Source organism: Perca flavescens, chromosome 3 (genome assembly GCF_004354835.1).
Source record: "Perca flavescens isolate YP-PL-M2 chromosome 3, PFLA_1.0, whole genome shotgun sequence".
Lineage (NCBI taxonomy): Eukaryota > Metazoa > Chordata > Actinopteri > Perciformes > Percidae > Perca > Perca flavescens.
This window is the reverse complement of record NC_041333.1, coordinates 263,202-279,404: the sequence shown is the minus strand read 5'-3', so window position 1 is coordinate 279,404 and position 16,203 is coordinate 263,202. Positions and strand designations below refer to the sequence as shown.

The following is a 16,203-nucleotide window of genomic DNA, read 5'->3' as shown; positions in this document are numbered from 1 at the left end:
GAAATTAACGCTGTTGTAAATGAAGCTAACTATCCGTGATTTATAAAGCTAACAACAGTAGCTAGGATTTTTGAAGGGACAGTCATTATCTATGACTGTCCCTTCAAACCCCTACTGTTCACAAAAATCATTAACTTGAAATTTACAGGACACCGTTATTAAATGTTTATAAGACATTTAGGAGATGTTGTATAAGTGGCGTGATGGGGGTTCAAACTGTAAATATACAGAAATTAGCGCCAAAAATGAAGGATAACTATCTGTGATTTTTGCAGCTAGCCACAAATAGCTTGAATTGAAGGGACAGTCATAGAACAACAAAACTCCTAATCTTCACAAAAATTCATTAACTTTTGAAATCGGACACTGTTGTTAGCTTTATAAGACCTTTCCAGAGATATGTTGTATAAACTCGTGGTGTGACAAAATTCAAACTGTAAATATAGCTAGTTATAATTACAGCCAGCCAAGATTAACTGGAACTGTTGTAACAGATTGCTGGTGTAACAAGCTCGCTGACCATGCTCTCACTCTCACACACGGGCCATTTAGCTAGCAGGAAGAGGGGAGCTGCAGGCCGGGGTCTGTGGAGGAAGGCAGGCCGTGCAGCGAGGCAGCAACACAAGCAGCACCGGCAGCTGAACTCCGACACACAGTCTTACCAAATTTGCAATAAGCCATCAATTTTCGTAAAACGGCCCATATTTGAGCTTTATATAGTTGATTTCTCGCTTAAAAAAGTCTCAGAAGTGAATTTAATAACGTAATAGCCCGACAAACAATGTATAACTTTGCAATGAGACCTGCTGTCGAGTCTCCCATGTATTTCTATGTAGTTTGCTCAAACCAATCAGTGCATAGCTCATTCTGAATATTCATGAGCATACCATATTTGGAAGAAAAGCTCTTGTTCCAAATAGAGCCATATTCACAGGGTAGTTAAGGGCCTAATAAAATAGCATTTGGGTAATTTTCAGCCCAACCAATGTTACATACCCCATTAGGAGACCTTAAGGAACAGTGTAAAATACCCTATATAATCATTCTATCACCCTTTTAAACGCTTCAAATGTAAAGTTATTCACTGTCAAAGTAACGCCAAAATGAATGGGAGTCAATGGTATCCTAACGGGAGGTGATGGCTTGGTAGCATCGACATGGCGCCATAGGAGCTACGCGTTCCGAGGAGAAGCTCACCTCCTTGTATACATCCAGCTACAAAATAGCCGAAAAGTCGGAAGTTAGACAGAAGTACAAAGATTTGTTGTGCTATCAAGATGATGCACCTGCGAACTGGCAGCTTTCAGAGCGTTGCAGACTGGAGCGTTGCAAGTAACTGGAGGATTCATCTTGTCTCGTCGCTACTCTTTGGTCTGAACTCGCTACTACACACACACACACACACACACACACACACACACACACACACACACACACAATACACACACAGATGAATGGTGAAGGAACATTGATTACACGTAGTGGTATTTGTGTTACAGAGTGTGAAAATCTTGTGGTAAAGGAAAGGGGATATTTTGGTTTACTATGGAAAATAATAATATGCCAATGATAATGAGATAATATAGCCTATCTCTATAGTAGGTCTATTCTAAAACAATATCAGTCCCCATAGAATGTTGTTGTCACTGAAAACTAAATGTCTTAGGGTCCCTGTTAATGCTATTGTACCGGTGTATCCTTCAATTCATTTAGCAGATGAGATGGATATTGGAAGATATTTCAGCAGAGAGAAAGAGAAGCAGGAGATTGGCAGGGCAGCTGATTCTGAGGGACCAGCATGATTGAGGTCAGTAGTGGTCTACAGGTCTAAGGAAATATGGGGTGTTTTTTTTTTCTTTTAACAATAAGCATTTGTTGGCAGGTCTAGGCACTAAGGAATAGCCTAAACTAAATTATTTCATTATATTTATTATAGATGCTAGCTTTATTCTGACCAATTTAACTTTCTGTATTCATTGGCTGTGATAAATTAAATAAATATGTAGATGTTGCCTAAATGTAGACCTTAAAGGGGTGATAGAATGCAAAACCGATTTTACCTTGTCATAGTTGAATAACGACAGTTTGGTGGGTAAATAGGACATACATAGAACCTCAAAATCCCATTGACACCTCTTTCCTCTGCAAATCTCACAATTTGAAACAGCTGCTGAAAACGGGCAAATCTCAACGAACCACCTCCTTATTTGGCTCTAGTCTCTATCTTTTATTTATTTATTTATTTAAGGACAATGCACATTTAATGAACATGTACAGCAGTACACGTAAAAGTGCCAGATTATAGCCCAAAGGCTAATTTCCATCTGTAGTCCCAACTGGCAGATATAAATTACACATCTGCTATATAAAACAGGATGAAAAAAACAAAAATTATTAATAAATGTTATAACAGAGGCTCAACATACATATGTTTCACTAAACTAATACGGTACGACATACGAGTAAGGGTGACCTATACGTGGTTAGTTTTAAGACAAAATATATACAGTAATAACATTTGTTATGTGAAACAAGGAAAAACAAAATAAACAAACAAAAAAAACCCAAAAAAAAAAAATCATATCTTTGTCACGCCCCAACATTTACATTTACACCACTGATCTGAGATCAGGTAGTCTTCTGAGTCTAGGTCACGCATATCTCAGAAATTGTATACATTGTTAATCTGCTATTTTATCACTAAATTCACTTCTGAGACTTTTTTATGCGAGACATCAACTTTGTAGAGGTCAAATATGGGCTGTTATGTCCTAATTTTGACCGACTGTGTGTTGGAATTCAGCGGGAAGTGCTGCCTGGGTTACTGCCTCACTGCCCGGCCTGTCCTCCTTCACAGACCCCGGCCTGCTGTGAGCTAGATGGAGCTCCGTCATGGCTGGCAGCCCGCAGTGCTCCATACCCACGCAAAGTCACCATTTCTGGGTGATTGGACTACCAAATGCCGCTGCCCTGACAGAGCTCCAGGGCCTGCAGCTCCCCTCTTCCTGCTAAATGGCCGATGTGTGTGAGTGAGAGCGCGGTCGGCGAGCTTGTTACGCCCGCAATATCCAAAATCCATTCTGCAGTAAGTATCATATAGCCATGGCAAAAAGAAAACAAGGCAGTTTAATTCATTTTGGTTTTACTAAGAAATTGTGTAGCAATGATGTTAATAGCACGACTAATTCACCTGTTGCAAGCCCTGTTAGCACATCTCCCATCGGGGTGACAACGCAAGAAGAAGCTGAAGAAATCTCTGGCTGAAGATGATCCTTACCCCTCTTGCTCCTCTCTCTCCCGTTAGTTCAGCCAGCAGTGGAGAGACTGGAAGAGCCGATATACATGGCTGTTTGTTAAGGATGGAAGCTTGGGGTGCATCACTTAGGTCTAATTGAAAGGAGGAGTTATGGTATTCTTCGGGTAGCCTGAGTAACTTTAACCGTTGTTCATGTGAAATCTCAAAGACAGCCTGATGCTTTGTTTATAGACTATTTGTGGCTGGCTGTTATCAGTTCCTGTCGATAAAGTATAATAGGGTAAATCCTGTAGAGTGCATACACTTGTAGCTGTTATGTATCTTTGTAAGTCATTGTAAGTTTGGAGGACTTGTTGTCCAGATGTTCCTGAGGAAAGATGCTTAATTGCATGCATTGTGCATTTCTGCCTCATAATCAAGTTTATGCCAGTAGTCTGACAAAACCTTGATAGCAAGGACAAAAGGGTAACAAGAACCAAAATAAATGTATTCTCAAACAGTAGAAGTAGGAATATGTAATCTGTTGCTAAGCAGTTATCAATCCCTGAATGTGAAGTGCAGTCTACTATCTCACCTTGTGTAAGAGTCGCTGTGATGCAGAGGCTGAAGAATATTTTAGTATAAATCATAAAAGCACCGCCTACTGACCAATCAATACTCGATTGATAACGCTGTCACCGTTCTTATAGAAGATCAGGCGGAGCTCGGTGCGCAGGGAGAGAGGGGGATGTGGGGGAGAGGCGTGCGCTCATAAAAGTTATTTATAACAATCTTTCTGTGTGCTTGTTTAGCCAGTCTGCCTGGATGTTTGCACTCTAAATCATCACAATAATAGGGGTTATTTTTGTTTATTTTTCCAAATTTAAACCATTTATTTTTTTCCTTTTTTATGTTGGTGTAAAAGTGTTAAGTCTCTCCTGATGTGGACATGCTGCAGAGTAATGTCCTCAGTGGCATGGAGAGTATTCTCCTTACGAAAGAAATTCACTTAATTCAATTAGCCTTTCGTTTTTTTTCACTTGGATCCAGTCAGTGCAGCCGTTTGGTGTAATCAGTGCTATCTGTCTTGCAGGCTTCCTGGCCTTAAGGCTTTTTCCTATTAGTTTTTCTTGATGGGATCTCAGCTCAGTGTTCTGGCCCAGAAGTATATTGTCATTGGCTATCATGATACAAATTGGCTGCATGTATTCCTAGTAGAGTTTGTTAATGTGGCGTGTCCGGCTCTCAGATTCCAGGGCGATGGTTCGGCCACAGGCATTTTCCTCTATCAATATTCATTTGTGTGGACGCGGCTGCCAAATCACGCCACAACCAGACCATCCTTCTGGGACTGTGTGACCTCGTGTGTGGTCACATACGAGAAGAGGGATAAACACAGCAGGTGTTACCACTATAAAGTGTAATGTGTCCCAAAGGAGAAAACCTATTTTGCAGCAAGTCAGGTCAAGTATTGCAATAGTGCAGGTCAAGATGAGCTTAACAATGAATTAGAGGCAGCCATTAGGTAAAGCATCTGTCAGATTAGACCAGATCTCACAACTGGATTTAAAGGATTTGAAGCTGAGGGAACATGATTCACATGCTTCATTTCTCTTTAATCCCTGGAAAGCAAACTATGAGAAAAGAAATCAGACTTAATGCCTGTGCACAGGGCTTTCTTTTGATGGGTTTGGTTGTTTTTTGAAGCACTTCTTGATTTTCTCTTCTGCCTGGGTGACTGCCTCTACGTGACCAAGGTGGCACTTGCTGCTTCAGTGATGGATATTTGACAGGGGTGTTAACTTTCACCCCTTCATCTTAGCTTGCAGTGATTTAGCGTGCTTCTGCTCTTCATCCTTACACTTGATCTTCTCTTCATCCCCTTTTATATAGTAGATATGTAACAGTAATGATTTAATATCCTGTGTAATCTTGTAATATTCCCTTTTAGATTTATGATTCAGCTTAGTGTCCATCTTCATTTTTTAGTAGGTAAGCAACAACCACACCCTAATGGCCATATAACAATTAAAGAACTTTAACCTACTTTATATTTAAAAATCTGTGTAATTCATATTCATGTATGATTCTGCTCTGAACGTTTGTCCTGCTCATCATCTCCATACCTCATATTCTTCTATATAGTAGCCTAGGCTAAATATGTTAAGCCACACCCTGCATAGGGAAAATTTTGTGACCTATACAATATCTTTTACGTAGGCTACTTCATATTTAATATTATGTTTAATTCCTGTAATATTTCTGTGCAGACATATGTGATTCTGATAGATACAATGGAATTGATTCAACTAGTTGGGCTAATTTAATGAGTCGTGCCAATGGCAGTAGGTTAGTTTTCACGTGAAAGCGTTGCTTTGTGTTTTCGATGCATGAAGTCACAGAAATAGCTATTTTTCTTTCTTCATTTAGTAAAGGCTATTTCCTCTTTGCAAAGTCAAAAAACAGGGAGGAGGACGGACGCCCTTCAGGAGCTGCAGCCGCGGACGTGCGCGCACCGCTGGAGGCAGTCGAGCTGCAGACCCGGGTCCGGTTTGGAGAAACTCGGGCTGATGTTAGCGCCAGAGCGAGAAGAGAGAGCTGGCTGGGCATGACATGTGAGCCGACGGTGCACAGATCAGACAAACAGCGAAAGGATGTCTGCGCCATGGGCGGGTCGGCGCTCTGAGAGACTTGACACAGGTGAATGAGAGCACAGCTGCAGATCTTTTCGGGTTTTTCTTGTCGCCCCCTCTCCACAGCGAGAGGACACCGACACGGCAGCTGCAGCCCCCCGTGCCTGAGAGGGACGGAGGAAACGTTACCGCGCAGACTAACGTGACCGTTTTTCTGAGACACACGGGAGAGGACACAATGTCAAAGGAGACGAGAGGTAAAGGTAAGGGGACACTACATTCATAGTCTCGTGCTAACAGGTAGACACCCGCCGCGTCTCGTGCTGTTGCTGGACGTTGGCGCGCACAGCCGCGTGCTGCACGGAAGGAGGCAATCTGTAGGAATGTGCGACGGTCCAAAAAACGGAGCAGGTGTTTGTGGACTGTCCAGCCTGTCTGTCCTTTTATTCGTCTGTCTTTCGGTCTGCCCTGTCTGTCTCTGTGTCCGCGCCAGTGTTATAACCGAACGTGTGACCCGTCAGATTCTGTGACGCTGCAGGGTCAAATAGACAAAGAAAGAGGAAATGTTAGAGAGTTCAGATTATAGTGACCCGTTTCTGCTATCCCAGCTGTTAGTATGCAGCTCTGGGACTCTCTAAATACCGTATGGGTGTGACGCTATTTTTGGTAACAGCTATTTAAATTAAGGATGCGAGAATATGTGCTAGTAAAAAGAAACTTCTGCTGAAATTCAGGTGATGGTCAGGTCAGGAAAATGTAGACACGGGACACAGGCATCGCTCACTGTAGCCTACTCTATTTTATTCAATCCTAGCATCAGACAATACATGTCCAGGACAAGGTAAACCAGGTTAAACCAGGAGAAGTGAAAACGAATGATACAGAGGAGTTCAGTGCATTGCTAATACTAGCAGGCAGTTGCTTTCATGCAGCTCATTTGATGGTTAACTTGGATATGAGGTATGTGGGCCAGTGATGACATTTTAAATTTAGAAAAATGTGTATGCTGCTCAAAAATGGCCTGTTTGCATTATGGTATTTTAGGTACACAAAATGCAGTGCTTTATGAGGTTGTATTCTATTTCTTGTTAAAATTACCTCTTTCTATGAACGAGCATCATTTTATGGTGATTTTTAGCCTTTAAAAACCCGTAAGAATAATATTGTGTGCCTTACAGTAATAACTCACAGGTTCTAGTGTGCTATTGGTAGCAGGGTGGCTTTTCTTCAGCCAAAGGTCCTTGGTTTATTTCCTTGTGTCATCTGGCCTTTCTCTGCTCTGCTAAAGAGCCTTTGAGCAAGTCACTGAATCGCTTCCAGCTTCAGGCTTGCTGTTCTGTATGTTTGTGCTCTGACCTTTTCCATGAGGCGAGGGCGGGAAGAGAATTTCCCTGCAGGGATCAATAAGATATCAGATCATTCTTACTTCTGTGACACATTCTGACTAATGTGTCACAATAAAGAGGGGGATTTTATTCAGTGTGGTTTGGGCTTTGAAATATTGCTGCCTCTGATTTAATATAACAACCGTACTATATACGAGGGCGCCGGGACATACAAAGTGCAAAGTCTCTAAGAATAATAAGAATAAAATACTTCCATTTTTGAGGCTGATTCAAACTAAGTGCCGGGGCTGAGATCAGGAGTTGCATTAACCCAATAAATCTCCACAGAGGTTCCTTTCATTTCTACAGAATGTAGTTTCGGTATCTGCTGGTTCCCAAACTTCATTGCAGCTGCCTTCATTGAGTGAATTATTCCAACAAAGACACACTTAAAATGAAGTGCAAATATTCAGTTTCTGCATTATTTTAAAAATTTTTGGGGAGAACTACTGCATATGTGGGAAAAAAAGCTGTGTAAATGCATTAGCATTTAGGCATAACACATGCAAATCTCTGACGAGACTGTTGGCGGTGTAATTGCATTGTGGGTAATGTAGGTGCCAGGTTTTTGACAAGGAAGAATAATGTGTAGAATGAAAAACTTGATATCTCGGATTCTGTTTTAAATTTAATTTTATCCTATTTAAAACAACAACAACAACATTGAAATTGAGTTATGATTTACACACTGGAGGACTGGCAGCACAGCAGATTCAACATGAGGCATAAGCCAATAAAACGCTAAGTTTTCAACATTTTCAAACTGAGTTAACAACAGATGTTTCAGTCACAGCTGGTATAAAATGTGTTTGCATGTTCATATAAAAATGTCAGGTGCAGCCTCAGAGGTCCCCAAAATTTAGTTCCACTCTAGAAATCGAGCAAGTAGTGCTATTTTTGGTAGACAATCTAACAAGACAAATTAGATTAGAATTTTTTGGGGGCATTTTAGGCCTTTAGTTATATAGGACAGCTGAAGACATGAAAGGGAGAAAGAGGGGGAATGACATGCAGCAAAGGGCCGCAGGGCAGAGTCAAACCTGCGGCCGTTGCGTCAAGGAGTAAACCTCTATGGGCGCGTGCTCTACCAGGTGAGCTACCCAGGCGACCCGAATTAGAGTCTTTGAATGGATGGAAACCCCTCAACAGCTATGGATGCCTTCTCCAGTTAATCTTAATTATATTGCATTGAGCCTCACCCTAAAATTCCAATGGTGAGCTACCCCCAGGCTATAAAATCATGTGAACCCTGCAATGCTCCAGCAGGCCGGTTAAATGAGTCTTTGAATGGATGGAAAAACTTTTTTTCCCTCAACAGCTGCAACCGGATGCCTTCTCCAGTTAATCTTAATTATATTGCATTGAGCCTCAAACCATCAAAAAAGTTCACATACTATAACTGTGGTTGTCCACACCTGAGTTCAATTTCTCTAGCCACACCCAGGCCTAATGGAACTTGTGAAGCCTTACATTATTTCAGCCCAGCTCTATAAAATCATGTGAACCCTGCAATGCTCCAGCAGGCCGGTGGCAGAATGAAATGAAGCAATGTGCAGTATATGTGGGTTTACTGGTAGTATATTCATATCTCAAGCATACAGTGTATCTGTTTTTATTATATATTTATTCCCAGCATAACTTGTGAAGTAGAGCGGTTCTCATTGAAACATTGTTCTTCAAAGTCCCGCCAACATTGACAGGGCAGACTTTTTAATTTAATGACTTTCACTTATGTACCTAGATCTTATCTTTGTCATTTTCAATTATAAGAGGCCTGCAGGGGATTCTACACTTCTAAATTCTTATTTAAATATTTGACTCACTTGAGAGCTAAATCTGCACTATTATCTAAGATAGGGACTGTAAAATAAAAAGCAAGGATAATATGAGTGCTGCATATATAGCATTTCATCATTAAAGTATGGCAACTAGCATTTATGGACAATCTAATAGGCTTTACAGTTTGCAGTGCTGTTTCTCAACTTCTGCAGAAACGATGGATTCACTGCCTATTAAAACATTAGAGAGTTTTAATTATTCCATATTTAAATATTTGAAAAAAATCTGAATTTGAGCAGGGACTGTAAAATAAAAAGCAAGGAATTAGGAATGTGAATTTAAAGTGGCAGGAAAAATCTAATAGGCTTTACAGTCCTCAAAATAAAGCTATTTTAATTAATAATGTGAATTATGAGGAAAAAGCTTCAGTCCTCAAAATAAAGCTATAATAACTTTCTCAATCCCCTAAATTTAGCACTACCACTAGGTCAATATTTTAATTTATACTGTGAAATTTCTCGATGGATTGGTATGAAGTGCAAATATTCCTGGTTCCCAAATGATGCATCTTATCGACTTTGGTGATGCCCTGGCTATCCCTCTAGCGCCATCATGAGGTTAAAATGTGTGGTTTTGACATTTCGTGCACACATTCATGTCCTAAATAGCTTTAAGGTTTCATCTAGCATCAGTATCTGGACAATTGGTTTATGACAAAATACCTGTCAAATGAATACCTATCCGCCTCGTATGTACTTTTGTTTATTGGTTTTGCATGAAAACATGCTTAACTAAACCATTGTATGTGTGTTAGCATGCTGATAGTAGCAGTTAGCTCAAAGCACCACTGTGCCTACTGTAGTACAACCTCACAGACCTGCAAGCATGGCTGTAGACTCTTATTGAATACACTTTCAATTTCCGCCATTCTGGAAAAATGATTTTGTTTAATTTGACTTTTTATAGGGAAATACGGATACTCAGCCCCAGCTGGGCTCTGCTTCTCATTCAATCAATTTCACACCTGCGACCATGTCAGACTTTTCATTGGCCACTGAGGAGCTGATGAGGACAATCAGATGGTGCATCTTTTAATGGGACCCACCATTTAACTGGCTGGTATGGGAATTCAAACCATTGACTCTTTAGTCATGTGGTTGTTTCTCTCTCCTTGAAGCTACTTCCACCCCATTGCATAAGCTGTGGCGCGAAGCCAGATAGGTCTTCTGCTGCCAAATGTCTTTGAGAATTTTTGCTTTTCTAATAACCCAATAAGTCATCTTCGTCATCCTCCCTTGCCAGAGTCTAACTGATCCCTACTGTTTGTCTTCCCTAAGACTTCATGAACCATTCCAGCGCTCGGTGTGAGGTAATGCACCTCTGATCATTGTGGATATCTCATATTTGACCAAATTGGATCAGTCTGAAGGGTTGTTTTTTCATTTGCTGTCCAAATAAAATAAGTGGGTAGCCAACCTGCTGTGTTGTTGAGATTCAGCTTCAAGCTAAAAATAGAGCTGAAGGATGCTGATGAACAGTCTCTCTCTTTTTCTTTTTGCCTCTTCTCTTTCTCTGTAAAGGTGAATAGTAAATGCTAACCATTTGGCAGTATTTTACTATTGAATCAATTGTCATGTTGTTTCTTAATAAGGAATATAATGCTGGCACATTTTCTGCAAAAAAATCATTTTATTTGACACCGTGAGTGATTTCCCAAATCTGTTTGGGTTATATACGGTATGATACTGCAACAGCTTGCTGTGTGTTGGGCTGTCGTCCAGCCTGCTCAACAAGCAGCACTACAATGTTCTCTGAATTCTACAGAGGCGTGTGCTAATGCATTCAGCCCGTGACCCCTGTTATATATGTGATCATACAAAACAGTGCTAATTTAAATTGAATAGGTGTTTGTCATGGGGAAGCACACTGGGCCTGTGTCGGGAAGCAGCTATTCACAATGCACACAGCAGCTGGTCCGCTGCTGTTTGGGGTCGAAGACAAGGCGGTGGCAGGGGACTGTCTCACCTGGAGCCGGGCAACAGTCTACTTGTTGTTTGTCATGGCCAAAAGTCTTGACGTCACACTGGTGTCTCTGAATACATTGTGGAAGGCTGAAAACAGTGGTTTCTCTAAATAGGCTTTTAAAAGGCACACTCAAACAACTCTTTCATTCTAGACTGTTGGCAAACACATTAAGTTTAAAGCAACACTAGAGAACTTTTCCCGCTTTGGTCCCCCTACAGGTTGGAAGCGGAATTGTCCATTACATTATGCAAGTTTGCCAGATCGGGTAGTGGATCTGTAGTTCGAATGAACTGGACTAAGTAATGTAATGGACAATTCCGCTTCCAACCTGTAGGGGGACCAAAGTGGGAAAAGTTCTCTAGTGTTGCTTTAAAGTCTAAGCCTAGAAATCTAGGCGCACCCTAGCAGCAGCAAATGTAATTTGCAGCCAGGGTCGTCTAGCAACTCTCGACGGTTCCGTGTGAATTCCCTTCTACTTGGAAACAAAGAAGATGACTGCTGCTGCTGCTGCTGCTGCTGCTGCTGCTGCTGCTGCTGCTGCTGCTGCTGCTGCTGCTGGCGAACAGCGCTCTTTGGAATCAGCTTTGGCTGCGACTCTGGAAGACTTGGAGTTAGAAAAAAGAAAGATATTTTTATTAAATAACATTTGAAAAACCTGTATAAACTGAACACCAAAGAACAATATTAACTATGCAAATTATTAACAATATACCTACAGTAAGTAAAATAAATAAATAGCCAAAGCTATAACACTTCTGTTTTCTATACAAATACTGTTGAAAAACCAACAGAACTAAACTCCATTGTGGAGATGATTCAAGTATTTTGAAAATTCTTCTTCAATCAAACTTCTCTTACATTTACAAAGTCAATTAAATGGCTACTGTTTCACAGCACTTTGCAGAGTCCGAAATTAACACTTGCCTGTTGCCAAATGTGGGGGCGTACCGACACAAACCCATAAACACTGGCACACACCAGCCACTAGCCACTACCTTCTATTTACTGATAGCTAGTGTTTACCTCAGGTTAATTAATTAGCTAGTAAGGTGCGATTTTTGGCAACAACTCCGTGTCTGTGGACAGCTGTAGGCTTGTTGATGCTTTGTACATTGTCGGACACATGCAGCCACTTTCCTGAAACTGCTCGCGGGACTGACGCAAGTCCACAGTGGTCCGTGGCGTGTATGTCCCAGTCTGTGTCCTGTGCCTCCACCAGCAGGTTGTCAGCTGTGTGTCTGCCTGGAATACTCTCGGACGGCCAATTTAACTCGCCGGTCCTCATCAATATAGTTTCATGTGTCATGTAGCTCTCCACAAGCAGAAAAAAGAGGAGCTTAAAACGCAACTTGCGATGTGATCTTGTGATCTGGGCGGGAAGGATAACTTGTTGGAAGGGGTGTGTCACGATTCTGCCTTCTCAGCGCGACACAGGTTGAGTGTCGGCGCTTTCGGTTTCATATCGCATATCGTTACAGCCCTACTATTAGCAGTAAAACTGCTGTTGCAGTTAACCATGGTTTTCTTTCGACAGGCACAAAGGTTAAGCCTACAAAAGTTGTTATGGTTTTATGGCCCACCGCTTTACTGTATTGGTTCACTCTGGACACTCTCATAGAAACAAGTCCTCCAAATTATTTTTATTCCTACCCTCTAATACGACCCACAGAAGCTGTTTCTGTCCCCATATGTAAACCACAGAACGTAATGGTTGCGGTTTGAAACACGTCATTCTTTTATTCACCCAAACTTTGTCTTGCTGTTGTTGTTTGGCTCTCTGTTGTTTTATTGACGTCTGGGTATCCTCAGGCTGGACATACGATTCAAGTCAATTCAGTTTTATTTAGGGCTGGGTGATATGGAGAAAATCAAATATCACGATATTTTTGACCAAATACCTTGATATCAATTCCCGCAACGATATTGTAGTGTTGACTATTGGTGCTTTCACAAAATATTTACACAATGACATTTTTGATGAATAATTATCAGTAATGTGGCTATAATGACTAAGTGGGTAAAGGCAAATAGTAGAACAGTTACAGTCTGGTAAGTTCAGAAAATGACATCACTTTACTGTAATGTAGTCTTTAAAACCAGGAAAAGACACTTATGCCATATTACGATATTCAAAATCTAAGACAATCGCTAGTCTCATATCACGATATCGATATAATATGGATATATTGCCCAGCTCTAGTTTTATTTGTAGTATAAAATATTAACAGGATTAGTCTTGGTAGTGGTCGGTCGATATATAAACGCAGTCCATATGTGGTCAGAGGGGTGAGTGCGCAGGCTTAGTAACAGTGAGTATCGCCTATTTGTAGCGTAGCAGTCCATTAACAGTCCATGCAAGCTCTGATCTGCATAACTGCAGTGCAGATAAATAGCATCCAGGAGGATAATGTCTGGAAGGTAAATCTGTGACCAATTCAACATTTTTGAAGAGAGATCAATCTCCTCGATGTCTCTCATTGGCTGTAAAAATTGATTTTAACTTTGTGCTGAAATGAGGTTTATTTAAGTTAGAGGGCAGGCTATAAATAGCTATTTCTAGCTGACAGGGGACCAGGCAGACATTTTTGTTGTTTACGTTTTGTGGCAGGACTTAAACAGACACAGTCTTTTTTCCTTCTCTGTTTTCTGTACAGTATCATCTATTCTGGTCTGTGGGATTTTCAACTTTACTGGGATATGTTGCATGTTAAAAACAAGAAGCAGAGGCATTTCTCATTCCCTCACCTTTCTCCATGAAGAAAAACATTATTGGATTTCCAATTTGTGTGGTAGATATCACACTCTGTCCATTTGTCAATCAGTGGTTTGCATCATCAGAGAGGCAGGCTTCACTTTCTCCCTGCGTGATGGCAGCCGTTGACATCGCATATGATCCCACATAGCTCTTTTGGATGTCGTTAGTTGCCTAGAGTTCTGTGGATATGAAATGTTGCTAATTACAAAATGAGGAGGTTGGCACTCGCTTACGTAGCTTACAGACCATCTGGGTTGAAGAGGAGAGAGGGCAATGAGAGATAAAGCTCCGGCATGAAGAAATTCCTTTAGGATGGTAGCAACTGATCAAAAGCAGATTCCTCCTATATGAGGTCCTATTGGTATTGGTGTGGATGGCTACTTTACCTAGAGGCCAGTAAGACTATCATCACTGTTTTTTCACAAATAGGCTGATTTATATTTGCTAATAATATGTTGGATTCATGTTAAGACATTTTTAAATTTTGAAAAAACAACAATTGGTGGAACCCCTACAGTAACTTTAGGGACCCCCTAGGCGTCCTGGACCCCCTGTTGAATATCTCTGCTATAGAATAATGAAATTGTGATCTATTCTTCTGCATTAGGTCTGATTTTTTTTTCTACACACGTGTAAAACAAAACTTCAGGAACTAATTTTGTCAGATTTAATTAGAATTTGCTTTTGAACATTAATTAGACGCATAGACTCATGTAACATATAACATAATACTAATATTATCACAATACTAACCAGTCCTCCAAACTACTGTGAACAACAAAATATGCTCTCTCTCTCTCTCTCTCTCTCTCTCTCTCTCTCTCTCTCTCTCTCTCTCTCTCTCTATCTCTCACACACAATTAAATTCAAATTGCTTTGGCATTGGCATGAATATCCGAAATAACAATATTGCCAAAGCATCAAGGATAATAATGTGAGAAGAAATACATACATACAATTCATTGAGTAAACTAAAATATATACATTTAAAAATAAAAACAGGAAAGCAACAACAGTATATAAATATACAGTAAAATCGCTAGTGTCAAATGTTAGAAAGAAAAGAAAGACAAAAGAAAACAAAAAAACCCATGAAGTAGAGGACTGAATGAGAAGGCAGAGTAAACTGAGGTAGAGGAGTAAATGAGAAGGCAGAGTAAACTGAGGTAGAGGAGTAAATGAGAAGGTAGAGTAAACTGAGGTAGAGGAGTAAATGAGAAGGCAGAGTAAACTGAAGTAGAGGAGTAAATGAGAAGGCAGAATAAACTGAGGGGATATGAACTCCAGATATTAGGTGTTGTTGTGCTGCTTGTCTGTGACATCACTCACATATCTCGCTGCTTCTACAGCGCTCACACTATTTTCTCCAAGTAGATGTTGCATTTTTGTCTGGTCGGAGAGTGTATTAAAATCTGGGAATTTACATTACATTTTTGTATGGAACTAAGTTCTGATGTCAGTGTATGTGCTACATTGAAGCAGGAAGTGTTGCTCTGTCTCCACCTGTCTCTGTTTCCACAGCCAGACTGTGTCTCCTCAGCCTGGACCTGCTCAGAGTCTTTCTGAGTCTGTGGTCCTGGTCCCAGACTGTGTCTCCTCAGCCTGGACCTGCTCAGAGTCTTTCTGAGTCTGTGGTCCTGGTCCCAGACTGTGTCCCCTCAGCCTGGACCTGCTCAGAGTTTTTCTGAGTCTGTGGTCACGTATGGTGCTCAAGTATTCAGCTACTGTGTACTCTCGGTTTAGGGCTGGGTAACAATCCATTTTGTTTTGTAGTGGAAACAATGGGGGTCGCTTGTTTTCAGGTAGTTGTAGAATTTGATGGATCTTTTTTCACTTGTAATTTGGAGGGGATATTTTTATATATTTGGAGGGGGTATTGGCCTAGTTCTCCTCGGCAGGCGTTATTTGGGATGAGTCTTGGTAGGTGTAGAAGGTTTCTACAAAATTCTACATGGAATTTCTCAACTGGGCGATTGTCCCAGTCAGTCAATTTTAAATGTCTACTGAGCGGGCCCCATATTTCACTGCAATATAGAGCAATGGGTTCTATTACTGATTTAAATATATTTAACCAAATTTTAATTAATTGGAATGTCTGTTTTGATTTTTCTTTTAATTGCATAAAATGCTCTTCTTGATTTGTCTCTCAGCTCATTCACACCCATTTGAAAACTACCTGATGAACTAATATTGAGACCTAAATATGTGTAGTTTTTCACATGTTCTAATTGAACTGTATTTAGATATAATTGATGTTTACTGTAATTCCCAGATCTTTTCTGGACAATCAGTATTTTGGTTCCGTTTTAGTTGACAGTCAGAGCCGAGGTCTGACAGAAACTGTGCAGGAGGTCCAGGTGTTGTTGTAGGCCTTCTTCTGTAGGGGACAGC

At 40.7% G+C, this 16,203-nt stretch overlaps 1 protein-coding gene across 1 annotated transcript in view; it reads left to right on the top strand.

The window, feature by feature from the left end:
- Nucleotides 1-6,029: 6,029 nt before the first annotated feature.
- Nucleotides 6,030-16,203, top strand: part of pitpnm3 (PITPNM family member 3) — a 140,962-nt gene continuing 130,788 nt past the window's right edge. The window contains exon 1 of the mRNA XM_028574362.1: nt 6,030-6,131. Coding sequence (XP_028430163.1) covers nt 6,107-6,131 — 25 coding nt within the window. The 5' untranslated portion in view covers nt 6,030-6,106. The remainder of the gene's footprint in view (nt 6,132-16,203) is intronic.